The sequence below is a fragment of the Papaver somniferum genome, unplaced genomic scaffold (assembly GCF_003573695.1).
Source record: "Papaver somniferum cultivar HN1 unplaced genomic scaffold, ASM357369v1 unplaced-scaffold_150, whole genome shotgun sequence".
Lineage (NCBI taxonomy): Eukaryota > Viridiplantae > Streptophyta > Magnoliopsida > Ranunculales > Papaveraceae > Papaver > Papaver somniferum.
In genome coordinates, this window is record NW_020624377.1 from 6,035,005 (window position 1) to 6,051,559 (window position 16,555).

The 16,555-nt window shown below is 35.2% G+C and overlaps 2 protein-coding genes across 2 annotated transcripts; one reads left to right on the forward strand and one right to left on the reverse strand.

Annotated features, from left to right (window-relative positions):
* Window positions 1-1,047: 1,047 nt before the first annotated feature.
* Window positions 1,048-4,272, forward strand: LOC113336122 (ABC transporter G family member 11-like). Its single transcript, XM_026582113.1, has 7 exons — window positions 1,048-1,471; window positions 1,699-1,778; window positions 1,867-2,331; window positions 2,435-2,659; window positions 2,760-2,951; window positions 3,038-3,124; window positions 3,221-4,272. The coding sequence occupies exons 1-7, from the start codon at window positions 1,141-1,143 to the stop codon at window positions 3,866-3,868; spliced, it is 2,028 nt and encodes a 675-aa protein (XP_026437898.1). The 5' UTR covers window positions 1,048-1,140; the 3' UTR covers window positions 3,869-4,272.
* A 5,167-nt stretch (window positions 4,273-9,439) lies between these two features.
* Window positions 9,440-10,837, reverse strand: LOC113336079. Its single transcript, XM_026582067.1, has one exon. It carries the CDS (start codon window positions 10,835-10,837, stop codon window positions 9,440-9,442), a length of 1,398 nt encoding a protein of 465 aa, XP_026437852.1.
* Window positions 10,838-16,555: the final 5,718 nt, after the last annotated feature.

The window sequence follows — 16,555 nt, forward strand, 5'->3', positions numbered from 1 at the left end:
TTGAAACGGTCAAATTAATTATAAAAAAAATTAATTTCTTTCAATAAAGGCTATAAAAAACATATTGATTGGGAATAAATTTATGTTTTGAAAACACAAAATTGGTTAAAAAGACCAAAATCAACAATTCCTGGGTGAAACGGACAGTTAGATTTTGATACTGTTTAAATGGACAAAAATGTAAAAATAGGCAGGATGTAACCAGTTTCATCGTGCCCATTTTCAAATATTTTTTCTTATTTTTAATTTACACAGGATGTATCCAGTTTCATCCTTACTATTTTTTTTTCTGGCCATTTCACCCAAACTATTTTTTACTCGTCCATTTGAACGGTGATTTAAAAATATTTGGACAAATGACCCATTTTTTCGTTTTGAAAATATATTCCCAACAGAGTCTCAATGTAATCCGTATGTAATTTTAATAATCATGGTGAATCCTAACCCCGTGGATGTAGATCACATTGATCAAACCACGTAAATCTCGTGTCTATTTATATTTCTAGCACTTATATTGATAATTAGAATACTTATATGATTAGATCTAGAAATTATTGATGGGGTGTTGGTTGTAGGTTTTGCTGCGACTACAATATACTTCAATAATTTCTTTGTGATACATAAGTGTTTTGAAATGTTAAATCTATTGTGAAACATGTTAATTTTAGTCTAATCACGTAACTGAAACGATCAGTCATTGTCAGAGTGACTCAGTTAGGCCCCTTTCCGACTAGAGTAACCAAAGTTGATTACGCTATGAGCATTTTTGTTGATATGATTTACATGAAAATCAACCCCCCTTAGAAAACGGGACACATTTGATTGGAAAATTGCAAGGTTTTTAGAGCTGTTTGTACATCTGAATTTGACATGAAAAAAGCTGGATTAATTCCATTTTAGTGATAAGTATTTCACTGAACCCGACTAGATATTTTGCATGACCCATTATCATCAAGTACTATATTCACAAGTCACATTCATTGCAAATGTGATAAATAAATAAAGTTTTAGAAGTTTTAAACCACTTGTTAAATACATACATTGTAAACCATCCATTTCAAATCTCTCCTCCTCTCTAGCTAGAACAACACCATTGATCAAAACACAAAAACCATTTAAAGATTTCTCATTTGAGGAAGCATGGCTTCTTCATCGTCATCCATTAAGGATAACAATTATCCAGAATGGATCCCTAACCTAACTCCAAGGAGGTCACCATTTCCACTCCTTGGCAACAAAGAAAAAAATGATGATATTGATCATTTGGAAGAAATCAAGAATAAGAACAGTTCATTTGAGGCTGCAGGGGTTTTCTTGACATGGGAAGATTTATGGGTTACTGTAGGAAGTAGTGAGGATACTGATAAAGCTATAATCCAAGGGCTTAATGGGTATGCTCAACATGGGGAGATATTGGCTATTATGGGCCCTTCTGGTTCTGGCAAGTCAACTCTTCTTGATGCATTAGCAGGTAATATGTCAATGTAATACTAGCAAACTTGAATTTTGTTCGACGGTCTGTTTGTTTATTTTCGAATATTTCATTTGGCTATTAGACAGAGTGAAGAAGATATGTCTCAGTGATCCAAGTAATCCGTGGACTTAGAAGTCTCAAATTGACTAATCGATTGATTTTGGTTGTTTAAAAGGACAAAATATCTCAAATTAATTTAGTGATTTTAATTCCGTTAATTGCAGGAAGATTAGCCTTGAACACAAGACTTTCAGGCTTGATCAAAGTAAATGGTCAAAGACAAACGTTAGCTTTTGGAACATCGGTAAAGAAAATTTTAGCCCCTAATATCGACTATGCGAAAATAGAATTCGGAGATTGGTCAATAATTCATTTTATTTTGACATTTATAGGCATATGTTGCTCAAGATGATGCACTAACAACAACATTAACAGTGAAAGAATCTGTTTACTACTCTGCTATGCTCCAATTACCTGATTCCATGACCGTTTCTGAAAAGAAACAAAGAGCAGAGACGACAATAAGGGAAATGGGATTACAAGAAGCAATGAATACAAGAATAGGAGGCTGGAGCGGTAAAGGACTTAGTGGAGGACAAAAGAGAAGAGTAAGCATTTGTATAGAGATTTTAAAACGTCCAAAGCTACTCTTTCTAGACGAACCCACAAGTGGTCTCGATAGTGCAGCATCATACCATGCCATGAACAGAATTGTGAAGCTTTCGCAACAATGTGGTATGACTGTTATCGCTTCCATTCACCAACCAAGCCATGAAGTTTTTGCTCTCTTTAATAATCTTTGTCTACTTTCTTCTGGTAGAACTGTTTATTTTGGTCCAGCATCTTCAACAGATGAGGTAAATAATCAATTCTCTGGTTTTATCTACGTGAAATTCTCTTCAAATTTTGTGCTCGTGGTTGTTGATTTTTGTCGTTTGTTTTTGAAATATTATTTTGTAGTTTTTCGCATTAAATGGATTCCCTTGCCAAAGTATGAGAAATCCTTCGGATCACTATCTAAGAACTATCAACAAAGACTTTGATAACGATGAGGACATTGAAAAAGGTTTGGCGCAAAATAAACCGGTAACTACAGAGGAAACAATTAACATTTTAATTGAGTCATACAAGTCATCTCAGTTCTTCCAACAAGTACATTATCAAGTTTCCGAAATATCTAAAATGGTAGGCTTTGCACAAAAATATAAACGATTAATGCATCTTTTCAATTGTAAATTTTTATCAGACGCAACATAGACATATGAAAACGTTCAAAATTTTATAGGAAGGGAGAGTACTTGAGAAAGGAAGTCAAGCTAGCTTCTTAACACAATCATTTATCCTTACAAGAAGGTCTTTCGTAAACATGTACCGCGATTTAGGCTACTACTGGTTACGTCTTGGAATCTATGTTTCACTCTGTCTTTGTATTGGTACCATGTTTTATGACATTGGCCACGATACTGGTTCAGTACAGGTAAATAAAGAATAATCTCTAAAGTTTTAGATAATATTGAAACTGACCATGCACAATGTCACATCAAATGGTTCCTTGTTTTGCAGGCTAGAGGTGCAATGCTTATGTTTGTAGCCTCATTCTTAACTTTCATGTCAATTGGCGGATTCCCTTCTTTCGTGGAGGATGTGATGGTATTTTGCTGATTTTCTTATGATGTATATATATGCATAAACTACATATTTATACTGTTACTGATGTTACGTTTTTGTTTCATCTTTTAATATTAGATATTTGGCAGAGAAAGATTAAACGGGCATTACGGTGTCGCAGCTTTTGTAGTTGGAAACACACTTTCCTCTATACCATACTTGCTTATAATCGCCGTAATCCCGGGAGCTATTGCTTATTACTTAGTTGGTCTTCACAAAGGATTCGAGCATTTTCTCTTCTTTGTTCTAGTAATTTTTGCATCAGTGATGTTAGTCGAGAGCTTAATGATGCTCGTGGCTAGTATAGTTCCTAATTATCTTATGGGTATAATAATTGGAGCAGGAATTCAGGGAATAATGATATTGAACGCTGGTTTCTTTAGACTACCGGATGAAATTCCAAATCCTTTTTGGAAATACCCAATGTACTACATTAGTTTTCAGAGGTACGCGATTGAAGGACTCTACAAGAATGAGTTCGAAGGATTAAGTTTTCCTAGGAATCAAGGAAGTGGTTCATCAACTATTACTGGTGAAGAAATTTTGAAAACAGTATGGAAAATTCCCATGGGTTATTCGAAATGGATCGACATGGTTATCCTGTTTGGAATGGTGGTTTTATATAGGCTAATGTTCTTTAGTCTTATCAAGATTTCTGAAAAACTTAAACCAATTTTACAGACTTTCTTAGTTGCACAACGTAAGCAAACAAAATGTACCGGTTAAATATCGCACCCGTAAGTATTATGCGAAGCGGTACTATTATAAGGGGGCGAACGAACTCGCACGTATTATACCCCAGATGACGGAATCAATGACGTCATAAGGTCACGAGTAAAATGTGAACCCAGTGTGAAGTTCATGAGTACGTGCAAATCGATCCAATACACGGGTGCGAGCACATCGCACGTCAGATCCGAAAATAGGGGCTTTATTAACTTTCCTCCACTATGTAAAATTCCTGTATATAGGACCAACCATCCTTGTGTTGGGAGAGAGATCCTTTTAGAGAGTTGAGATAGAATTATAGGAGAGAGAAAGTTATTTTCTACCCAAGTTAGGGTTTTATCTTCTTCTTTTCTTGTATTGATTTCTAAGCTTAATAAAGTTTTTATAAGTGTTTTTCATGATGATTTCTTAGTTTACTATATAGATTATCTAATGGGTGTAGTAGTGTGATTTTTCACTACTATATTTTAGCGCCAGAATACAGCTCGGGGGAGAGATTATACTTGTTTGTGAAAGTTTTAAATTGATTTTTCAAAGATTTCTTATATTCTTGCTTTTGTGAAAGATTTTTGATTGTTTTCGTTGAGCTTCGGTTTACAAAACAAATAAGTTCGTAAGTTTGTTCTTGAGCATTTACTGATTTCGAATCTATGGAGTAATTCTAAGGATTATAAGTTTTCTTTCGAGGCACAAACTTGATATATTTTTTTAAGAGGTATTTGGAAAAACTAATCTTATTTAAGGAAAAAGATAATTAAGGTTTTCTGTAGATAAAAGGGGAACGAATTAAGGCGGAAAAAAAAGAACACAACTATGTGTATGCTACAGGAAACAAATAAATCTACGAAAGTGATAAACACCATCAGAGCGATGGACGGAAGCGGGCGTCTACAATGTAATATGATAACAAAATAAGGTGTGGATGTCACATATTTTCATGCAGGACTTACAGGGAAGATCCACAAGCGTGATTATGAAGGAAGGAAGATCTCGAATATCGAGAAGATGTCTCCCTTGAACGAATGGCAAAAACAGAAGATCATGTTCGAAGCGGACGATATACCACAAGGAAGCTGGGGACGAACAGATCCATTGGCAGTAACTATACCCGCGCGAAAGATGGAGAAGGATAAAGATGCGAAAGCTTCAGAGGAATGGGAGATTGAAGGAACTTTGATAGATACCGGGAGCTCAGCCGACATCTTGTTTTATCGCACGTTTAAGAACATGGGATATGACGATGCAGACTTAAAGCCGTCTGCATACAACATCCACGGTTTCAACAAAGAAATAACAAATCCAAAAGGGGAGGTAACTATAAAAATGCCACTAGGAGAGATATAAGTGAAGGTCACATTGTGTGTGGTAGATGTGGAATCACCATACAACATGCTCTTGGGAAGGCCGTGGATGCATGGTATAAAAGGCGTGGCATCAACCATACATAAATGCATAGGTTTCCCGATGCTGAACGGAATAGGAGAAATTGCAGGTGACACAGAAAGAGAGAAAGCATGTACCCAGTTAGATGTCAAGAACTATGAGGAAAGAGCAAAAAAGCGAAAAGATAGATGGAGAAAGGCAAAGCAGATAAAGAAAGAAGAAGAGCTCAGGGTATATATGGCGCGAGCAAAAGAAGGTCGAGGAACACTAAGCGAAATAGACGAAGAAGGAGCACCAGCGAAATAGATCAAAGAGACATCTCCGCTAGGTGAACCAATGGCGAACTTTATTGTAGCTGAGCCGACTAAAGAGATCAACATAGGTACAGAAGAGGAGCCCAAGTTGATAAGGATAGTAACTGGAATGGGGGCAGAAGAGGAAGAAAAAACAATAAAACACTACAAAAAATCCTAGCAAAGACCACTAAAATCTCGCAACTATTAGTTGCCAAATGATATCGAAACAAGTCAAAGGGAACTAGTAGTTCCTATATACTTCCGCAACAATCTGCACGCAACTACCATTTTTATTAGTTTCTGAATTCTTTAGCAACAAGTATATGACAACTACATGAAATATACTAATAGCCTGATGCTTTGGGAACTAGGCGAAGACAACTTTTTGTTCCTACATAGTTTGACAACACGTCAATCGCAACTATATGTTTCATTAGTTTCAAAACTCTTCAGCAACAAAGATATGCCAACTGCATATAATGCACTAGTTTCCAAACTCTTCGGAAACTAAGCTTGCACAATTAACCGATGGCATAGTTGCTTAAGACTTCGGAAACTAAACCAGCAACTGTGATTGCCAAAGGTTTGAGCACCCAAATACACCAACTAAATTATGTTAATTGTTAATGTTAAAACACCTGTTGACATTTAAATTAAAAGGTTGAGGCTCTTTGCAGTTATGTTTCTCATTCTTTTGTAAATAGCTTGCTTGAAAAAAATTAGTTGGATGTTTTCTGCTTTTGTTTTGAATATTTTAATTCGAATGACTATAAGTCACCTACAGTATTACTTGCTTGAAACGAAGTTAGATTAAAGAAAATACAACCGAAGTTAGATTAAAGAAAATACAAGGAAAAGGGTAAGGGTAAGAGTATCCTCCGAAATTTCATTGAGTCTCTATTAATGAAATAAGATTTTGATAAATTATAAATACTTGTTCTTGATTTGCTATCACACTCATTCTTCATCAGTCTTTTTGAAAACATTAAAATGTGATTTTAAGGTAAGGAATTTGAACTACTAGTCTTCCTTAATTGTTAAGATGGCAGTCACTGTTAGGTGTGACAAAAAATTTCACAGTGAAATGTGTAACTTAATTAGATCCTTACAAGACTCCGGTTAGATTATCATTCATGGAAATGATTCAAGAAAACGAGTGCCTTGAAACACTCTTAAAGTCTACAAGAGATTAAAAGTGGGAATCGTGAAAGAGAAGTTTACAAGATTAAAAATATGAACTGTCATGTCTTCCCAAATTGCCAAGTACCCGATGTCAAAGTAGCAGGGAAAAAAATTCTACTTCTAATAGGTGATAGCCTCGCAACACCACACCCCAGTAAGAGAAACATAGAAACCCGTCCATTTTTCAAGGCATTTGCAGTCGATAACTGGACAAGTCCTACAAAATATAGATAACTCAGTAACTAACTCATCATAGATTAAACTTAAATTCAAAATAATCCAAGCATCACAAAGGGAAAAACTTTTATTAGATCAATAAGATGAAATAATACTCACCACTATTAAAATTCCATATCATCACGGTTGTTATTATCATCAAATTCATACCCATCCTCATCATCAGAGGTGTAAACAACATCCGTATCAGGTTCCTCTTCATCTTCTTGGCTTTGACAAGCTACTGCTGCTGCAGCACGACTGATAGTTTCGGGTGGAACGTTGTTCCAACCCCAAACAAATCTGTCACTGCGATCCTGATGTGTCTCTCCTCTAAGATATTTTATCGAATAACTTGAATGCCATTCTTGATATGCCTCACTAGAACTCGAGGTTTCTATTTCAATCTCCCCATCCGAATCTATTTCTGGAATATTGAAAGACCGACGAGGTTGTGTTTTTATAACCACTTCCTTTTGTTGATTATATACATCCTTGATATATAAAACCTGTTGTGCTTGATATGCTAAAATAAACGGTTCATTCACATAGTATCTTTTATTCATATGGACACTAGTAAATCCAAACTCATTTGTTCCTGCAATCGGCCGCCAATCGCATTTGAAAAGAAGAACTCGGAGTTGACCCACATAACGTGCCTCGATAATATTATTCACAACTCCAGAAAAATCATTTTCATCTTCAGCTACACCTTCGTCTTCCCGAGGGACACACAGTCCACTATTATGTGACTTTCGTCGACTCTCCCACTCTCTTGTATGAAATCTAAACCCGTTGATAATGTAGCCATTGTAATTCAAACATTGTTTAGCAGGACCTTGACTCAACGAATATAGTTCATCACTCACCTAACCATCTTTATGTAATTGGTATATCTATTCATACATAAATAGAGATATTTTTAAATGACGAAACAAACCGAAGTCAAAATCATTAAAATCGAAAAAGAAGTTTTGTTTCAATGATATATCGATACTTACTTTAGTTTCAAACCAATAAGGAAATTCTTTGATGTGTCTTCTATTAACCTCGGCGTCTCTTAGGCCACGGCTTCGCAGCTCTCTTTTGTGCTCCCTGCAGGTGCAGTGTTTAACATAGTTAACCACAACAGTGCTAAAATATTACGAGATCATGAACAAGTTAATGGCTCAGAACACAAAATAAATCACACACGTACTCCTCATATGGCTGAACTTTTTTGGTATTCAGCAAAGCATAAAGTTGGATTTGTTTCATCTCTGACTCCGTAAGCTGTCCCCAAGTTTCGGCTCCAAGGGGCCTACCGGATTGTTTGAAAACTGTAAATCGATCATCAGGTTATGGCTCCCATCATCCTCGTTCCTTTCAAGTTAATTAAATTTTGTAACAACACTATTCAAGTAACGCGTACAAAAAGTGATACATTCATCTATGAGGTATGCTTCAGCCATCGATCCTTCCGGGCAAGCTTTATTCCGCACAAAATACTTCAACTTACGCAGATACCTAAAGTAATTACAATAAATTTCCAAAAATAGTGATTATATAATAATATTTTACAAAAAGAAATATTCACCGAAGTCATCAATGTAGTTAGACAAGAATTGTACATAAAATAAATGAATACCCTTACCTCTCGATCGGATACATCCACCTATACTGAACTGGACCTGCATCCTTTGCTTGTTGTGGTAGATGAATGGGCAAATGCATCATCACAACAAAAAAATATGGGGGAAATATTCTTTCCAACTTGCACAAAGTAATTGCAATTCTGTCTTATAGTTTATCCAGATCATATATCTTGAGAACCCGTGTACACAACCCTTTGAAAAACATACATAACTCACTCAATGCTTCCAATATATCCCCATCCAATGCTTCCAATATATCCCCATCCAAGTGTCCCCGTAACGCAATCGGCAATAAATATTCCATTAGTACATGATAATCATGACTTTTCAGACCCATAATGTTTCGATCCTTAACGTTCACACACAGAGAAATGTTTGATGAGTATCCATCGGGAACCTTAATATCCTTCAAAGTTCTACAAAATGATTCCTTTTCTTTCGACGACATGACAAAAGAAGTTGTTGGCACCACTACTTTGTCTCCCTCTTGTCTCAAATGTAACTCCGGTCATAATCCCCAGTCCATCAAATCCAACCGGGCCTTAAGATTGTCTTTCGTTTTCCCTTCTACATTCATCACTGTGCCCAATACAGTTTCACAAATATTCTTCTCAACGTGCATCATGTCGACATTATGAAAACATATAATTGAGCTTAAGTACGACAACTCATGAAATATGCTCTTTTGTTTTCCAGTTGTGTTCAAAAGTAACCGGTGTTATTTCTGTCAGACTAGTTTGTTTGGTGTTCTTACGAAACTGAACTTGTTGAAAATGAGCCAGCTGTTGAGCGATTTCATCCCCATTCATCATATGTGGTGGTTCTCTAAGTTCTTTCTCTCCATTAAAGGCTGATTTCTAGTGGCGCCAATGATGACCAGCAGGCAAGTATCGACGATGATGCATGTAACAATACTTTCCCCCATTGCTCAGTCGTTCTGAACATCGGTCAGGCCCACAACATGGACAAGCAAATTCCCCTTTCGTGCTCCACCAGGAAAGCATAGCTAGTTCAAGGAAATCACTGATGGTGCCAAGTAATGCTGCACGACATTTAAAATTCTCTTTCCTCGAAATGTCGTAAGTTTCAACACCTTCATCCCACAATTCCTTCAATTCCTCTATGAGTGGTTGCAAATACACATCGATGTCGTTTCCTGTGGATTTGGGTCCAGGAATTATCATAGACAATATAAAATTTTCCTCTTTCATACACAACCACGGTGGTAAGTTATAATTGATGAGAACCACTGGCCATATACTATGTGGATGCAACATATTCCCAAACGGATTCATCCCATCAGTTGCTAATGCAAGTCTTACATTGCGAGGATCAGCTGCAAATGTTGGGTGCTTCTTATCAAAGGTCTTCCATGTCTCTACATCAATTGGATGCCTCAAAACTCCATCTTTGGAACGTTTTTTGGCATGATATTGCATATCAGAAGCGGTGTTTGAAGACATAAATAACCTCTGAAGTCTTGGATTCAATGGGAAGTATCGCAATTGCTTTACTGAAATGTTTTTACCTCTTGGTGTCCTTCTGATTGATTCGTTATCTACATTCAATTCAGTAGTTTTCCATCTTGAAGCATGACATACCGGGCAAGAACTTTTATCTGCATTCTCTTTCCAGAACAAAACACAATCATTCACGCAAGCATCGATCAAAATGTAGCCAAGACCCAAGCCCTTGATTGTTGTTCTAGCTTCATAAAAATTCTTTGGTAGTTTGGCATCCGGAAAGGCTTTGGTCAAGAGACCCAACAACGCGTCAAAGCCCTTGATGTTCAAAAAACCAAGGGACTTGACATGAAGCAAGTGCACGATGAAGGATAATCTTGAAAAAATTTCACAGCCAGGATATAGTGACACCTGCGCATCGTTCAAAAACTTGTAAAAATTGGAGGCGTCATAGTTCATTTCTTGCAGCAAATCAGACATTTCTTCATCGTCGTCCTGCACCACATTTCCAGTATTGGTTGTTTCCATCACCTGGTCCTCCCCTTCTCCATGGTATACCCAATCAACATATCCCGGCATAAACCCATTCCACAGAATATATCCGTGCACTACAGACACAAGATCTCTCTTATTGTTATTGCAATCCTTACAAGGACAAAAAAAATTCTGGCCGGATTCTAAATCCTGACTCGCATAGTCTATGAACTTTTGAACTCCTGCTTTGAGTGCATCGTCGTCTCTTGGCAGTCCTATCCAGCTCTTGTCAATAGTAGTGAAGTCTTGGAAATCCATCCTATGAACATAAAGAATAAATACATCATTTCAATTTTGATCAACAATTTAGATGTAAATCTTTAACATCCCTAAAAACATAGTCTGAATTAGATTACTAAACTAAACATGCTCCAGTAAATTAAACATCAATGGTAACCAGTAGCTTTATTATATCAAGACAAAATCCAGGGAACATCATGACATAACGAACACGGATGAGAATTAGTTATTACTTAATAGCAAAGCAAGTCGCAGTGCAAGCCTAACAAAAATGTATAAAATGGATATAATTCATATGGCAGTACATTTCAAGTAGAATCGTGCAAACATGGGTTGTAAGACTTTCAGCTGATGAAGGACTTGTTTAGATACTTATTAAACGAAAAAGCAAGAATCAAGGTCTATAAAGAAGAGCAAGATCAATTCACACAACATTTATATAGACTATATAAGTTCCAAAATTGTAATTGACTAGGTAATTTTCACAAACAGTTATAGGCTATTCTAAAAAATCAATTAGAACTAATTAGGTAATCAATTCAAGGCTTGATTTATGATGGTAATTATAACTTATTTGGCTGCCTAGATTTACAAGTCTTCATGAAATCATTTATCACATCAAAATTTATACACAACTTGATATTAAGAGTTAAACACAAAGAAATTAGACAACTAAGTATGTTGGTGTGCAAAATCATCAAAGCAGGAAAAGAATTTTATGGACACAGTTAATTTGTTAAATTCAGGTTAATAAACATATATAAACTAAAAAAGAATTGAGCCCGTAGAGGTTAACATAAAACATACCTTGGTAAGATGAAGGTTTGAATCAAAAATCGATAAATTTCCTGTCAATAGAAACAAATATCAAAAGAAATTAGCCAATTTCAAGCTAAGTATGTTGGTGTCCAAAATCATCAAAGCAGGAAAAGAGGTTTATGGACAAAGTTAATTTGTTAAATTCATGGTTAAAAAAATTGAGCCCATAGATCAACAGAAAACATACCTTGGTAAGATGAAGAATCAAAAATTGATAAGTTTCCTGTCAATAGAAATAAATATCAATTAGGGTTTCTAAAGGATTTTAGGGTTTTGTTCATGGTGGAATGTAAAATGATTTTAAGGCTTCCTTTATAATGAAGAGATGCGCGGGAATAATCCCGCCAAAACAACAATCCATTTGATTTTATCCCGAGCAAACATATTTTCTGATGGTGAGAAAATTTCATTAGAGAATGGAAATCATTACAGAGTGGAAACATACTTCGATAAGAACAAGAGTTATGATGGGATCTAGTCCAAGTGGATTAAGAAAAAAAGTCAAATGGTTCAGCTAGAAAATAAATCATGGTCCACCACTAGATACATTGGTGTTCGTTTTTTCAGCATACAGTGCCATCTTTCTTTAGATGAATATTGTTCGTCATATTGGACCATAGGCACAAGCATGACTCAGACTCTACCATTAATTTTTGTTCAATATCTAAGTTACCATCAAGCTTTGAAAGCGGGTCAAGGTTGCATGACTGTTATAACGTGTTTTGACGGGTATGAACAAGTTAAAACTTGTGTAGGGAAAAAATGAATTTTTTTTGACGTTTTTAACATGCGTGAAAACGGTTATGTCGGGCCTAAATAACGGTGTTATTTTGTTTTTCTATTTATTTTTTATTCATTTATTTCTTTAATTGTAATTTTAATCTTTTATTTTAGATATAAAAAATTGGTAAAATTTTTTTTTTTATTTTTTTCTTCTGAAAAATGGGTATAACAGGTGTGGAAACGGAAAAACAGTATAAAAAAATATTTTAAAATGTTATTCAGAAGAAAAAAACGTAAAAATCAATTTTAGAAAACCAGTTGTATTCATATAACGGGCCTAAATAATGCTGTTTTTTCCTATTTATCGGTGTTATTTAGACAAGCATATCGGTGACTCTCACGAGCACACTACATAGGCGTGTGCGTGACTGTTTTAACGACCGTTTCAAACCTTGTTTATACTGAAAAAACGGTTTTTTGTCAAACCTCGGAGAGGAACCTACGGCAGAATCCGTTATCTTGGCAGAAATTCTTTTAAAATTGGGAACCTACGACTTTTTAAGATTCTCAATACCCATGTTTCCCGAAACGACACTTCGTTCCACTCCTTTCATTTATACTCCAAGTGCGATTGCTATAATATATCATTCCTCGACCACTTCAAGACAGATCGATCTTAAGAAGATTATTGCCTACTCCCCTGTAGCTCATATGAATCTAGTGACTATTGGTATGTTTGGTCCGAACACACAAGGAATTGGAGGTAGCGTATCAACAATACCACCAATAAGACATTCTATATATTGGACAAAGTCACTATTTGTGCCATGTGTGAAATTGTTATATATTGGGTTGGAGTGTTATATGAACAGTTATCTGGTTGTTATCTAAGTCTGCCATCTAGCTAACCAACTCAGGTTATTATAAGTTTGGTATGCCATCCAGTTAACCATCGGTCAATTATTAAAGTCAATTGTTGGTCATCGTCAAATTCAACATCAAACAGTCAAGACTCGGTTCACCGACATAGTCTATACGTCCGACCCAATTTTTCCAGCTCGATCAGTGGACTCGATTCTCCCGATACTGTCTATTTATGCCCCCATCCAGTTTTCCAGCCATGCTGCTAGCCTAATCTGTCAACAAATCTTGCCAGTTAAAGCTTAATAGCCAAGCTTATATATACTAACTAAATTTCAGAAACCCTACACCTCATCGTCTATATATCTCACTTGCATCCCCTTCCTTTATCTCTGAGTTTTAATATCTTTGGATTAGCTTAAGATTTTTTAACATGAAAAGAAAAACTTCATGAGAACTGTCAGATAAACTTCATGTTGCAACCTATTGTGGCAATTCAGAGAAACTTTTTTGTAAACCATTATTTCATAAGTTTTTCCGAACTCATGGTGAATGGTTGCCTCCTCACCTTCAAGATCCACATTTTCTTATTATAGTACTGCTTTCTGGAAGGTATAAATGGAGCATGAGCCATGCTATCGTTTCTTTCTTGGGAGTCAGATAGGCAGGGAGACTACTACATGGAGCATGATGGATGATAATGCCCACATCAAGTTATTACAATTTGGACTTACTATCACTGATCTGGTAACACCAAGTCACTGACTCATATATGAGGTACAGATAAGACTGTTAAGTTACCAAAAGATGTTTTGGTCGTAGAAACCTTTTAATGACCGGTCATGACAACCTATCGAGCTAGGATACATCTGTAGGAGCATGGATCAACAGTTTTACTTCAAAGTGTCTTACAAGGAGGAGTTATCCAGACAATCCTATCCTCTTCAGGTTATAGTTCTCAATCAAGGGAAAGATGAGAAACAACCAGAGATTAATGCAAAGAGAAATTCCTCCCAGTAGGTTTTAGGCCAACCAATAAGATGCACTTTCATATGAAATGTGCTTTTTTTCTCCACTTCAGTTTTATTTTCGATTATATCATAGTTGCATCAAGTTCGATCTAGTTTTCGTCAAAGATTTCCAAATTGCTTTCAATTTTATTACTATTGCAGTCTCAAATTATGACAAGAAATCCTTAAATCTTACACGATCGCCTCCTTCAATCCAAGATGTCGGAATTTCTAGCTCCAACTTCTTCAATTTGGCTCGGTTTCTTCAGTTTTACTTCGTTCAAATTTATATTAATAATCCTACATTTCATAGTATTTTCCTTTAATTTCATTACTATTCCACCCTAATTGGTGGATAGTTAGTAAAATTGAGTAATAAAAAACTTTGTTGAGTCACAAACTAGTCACAATATGTGAGCCAAGATTTTTCCAAAACCAAAATCAGCTACCGTACCAAGAAAATATACTTTACGTGAACTCAAATTAGCTAGGAGAGTAATCCTGTAAATACAAATCTCTCAGTGTATCAAAAGCAAAACCCAATTCTACAAAGCAGGTATGATTAATGAATACATCATGTTACCTAAATTGAAACTAGAAAATTCACGTGTACATCACCCAATGTCCCGAGGAACAAAAAATATTCTCGGTGAATTTAAATATATGATTGTAAGCACAATATTAGATTAGTGACACTGGAGCTCGAGAGTTTAGTTGTCTTTAGATTAAATTAGAATCCAAAGAGATTGGTAATGGCCTGAAAATCCTTACATTAAAGTGAATTTTGATGCAGCATATAAAGATGAAACAAATGATGTTGGCATGGGTCAAATTCTAAGAGATTTTGCGGGTAATACGGATGGAGTTAGATGTTGTAGGAACAAAGCAATAGATCTTGAACATGATGAAGCTAAAGCATTATTGGAAACGGTACTTTCGGGCAGGAAGTAAAGGAGTACAAGCATTGCATTTGGAGGGTGACTATCAAAATGTTATCACTGTTTTGAATGGTGACTATCAAAATGTTATCATTGTTTTGAATGGTGAATTAGATGCAATCAAGTGGACAACAAGAAATTTATTATCGATTGTGGTACTATATTTTGAATTTCTTTGTAACCTGGAAATGCACACATGTGCATAGAAATGCAATAATGGAGCTCACTCACTTGCTAAACATGGTATAGCTAGTGTTTCACGGAAGGATAGTCAAACAATATTCTAGTATGAAAAACATAATGTATATATAGGGATAATAATGTCTAATTTTTTAAGTTAATGTATTTTCTTTCTTTAAAAAAAATATTTATTTTTACCGGTCATAAAAGTATTTATGTCTAGGCTCCTAATTATGCAGGCAGAAAACGTGCAATATAAAACAAAGGAAAAAGATACTACTAAATATACAGACACGATTAGAAAAATATACTATACAAGTCTAAAACCAATTTTATAAAGAAAAACAAAATAATAACCCTATATATCTTATGCCACGTGGTCCAGAAAAAATGGCAACAATTACATTGGAAACATACACCTTCTAGTTTCTTCTTTTATTCATTTTTGGTTAGAAGCGGGATCCCGCTTTCAAATCATCTTCAAAAAAATTCAAATATGACCGACAAATTGGGAGGGCCTTTTCCCCCAAGTATTTGGGGTTTTAGTTGTATTACTAATTAGATTTTTGTTTCGATTTTTAATTTGTTGTGACTTATTTTTTCAATTCGAATCATAGTTGATGTGCGTGATTAATCTGATGGTGCTGGATAGTTAATAGACTAAGCTTTCTGATTTGCTAGGTTCTTATTTGTATGGTTATATAAATAGGAAAAAACAGCGTTATTTAGACCCATTATATAAATACAACTGGTTTTCTAAAATTGATTTTTACGTTTTTTTTCTTCTGAATAATATTTTAAAATATTTTTTTATACTGTTTTTCTGTTTCCACACATGTTATACCCGTTTTTCAGAAAAAAATAAAAATATTTTTTTTACCAATTTTTTATATTTAAAATAAAAGATTAAAATTACAATTAAAGAAATAAATGAATAAAAAATAAATAGAAAAACAAAATAACACCGTTATTTAGGCCTGACATAATCGTTTTCACGCATGTTAAAAACGTCAAAAAAAAATCCATTTTTTCCCTACACAACACGTTTTAACTTGTTCATACCCGTCAAAACATGTTATAACAGTCATGCAACCTTGACCCGCTTTCAAACCTTAGATGGTAACTGAGATATTGAACAAAAATTAATGGTCGAGTCTGAGTCATGCTTGTGCCTATGGGCCAATATGACGAATAATATTCATCTA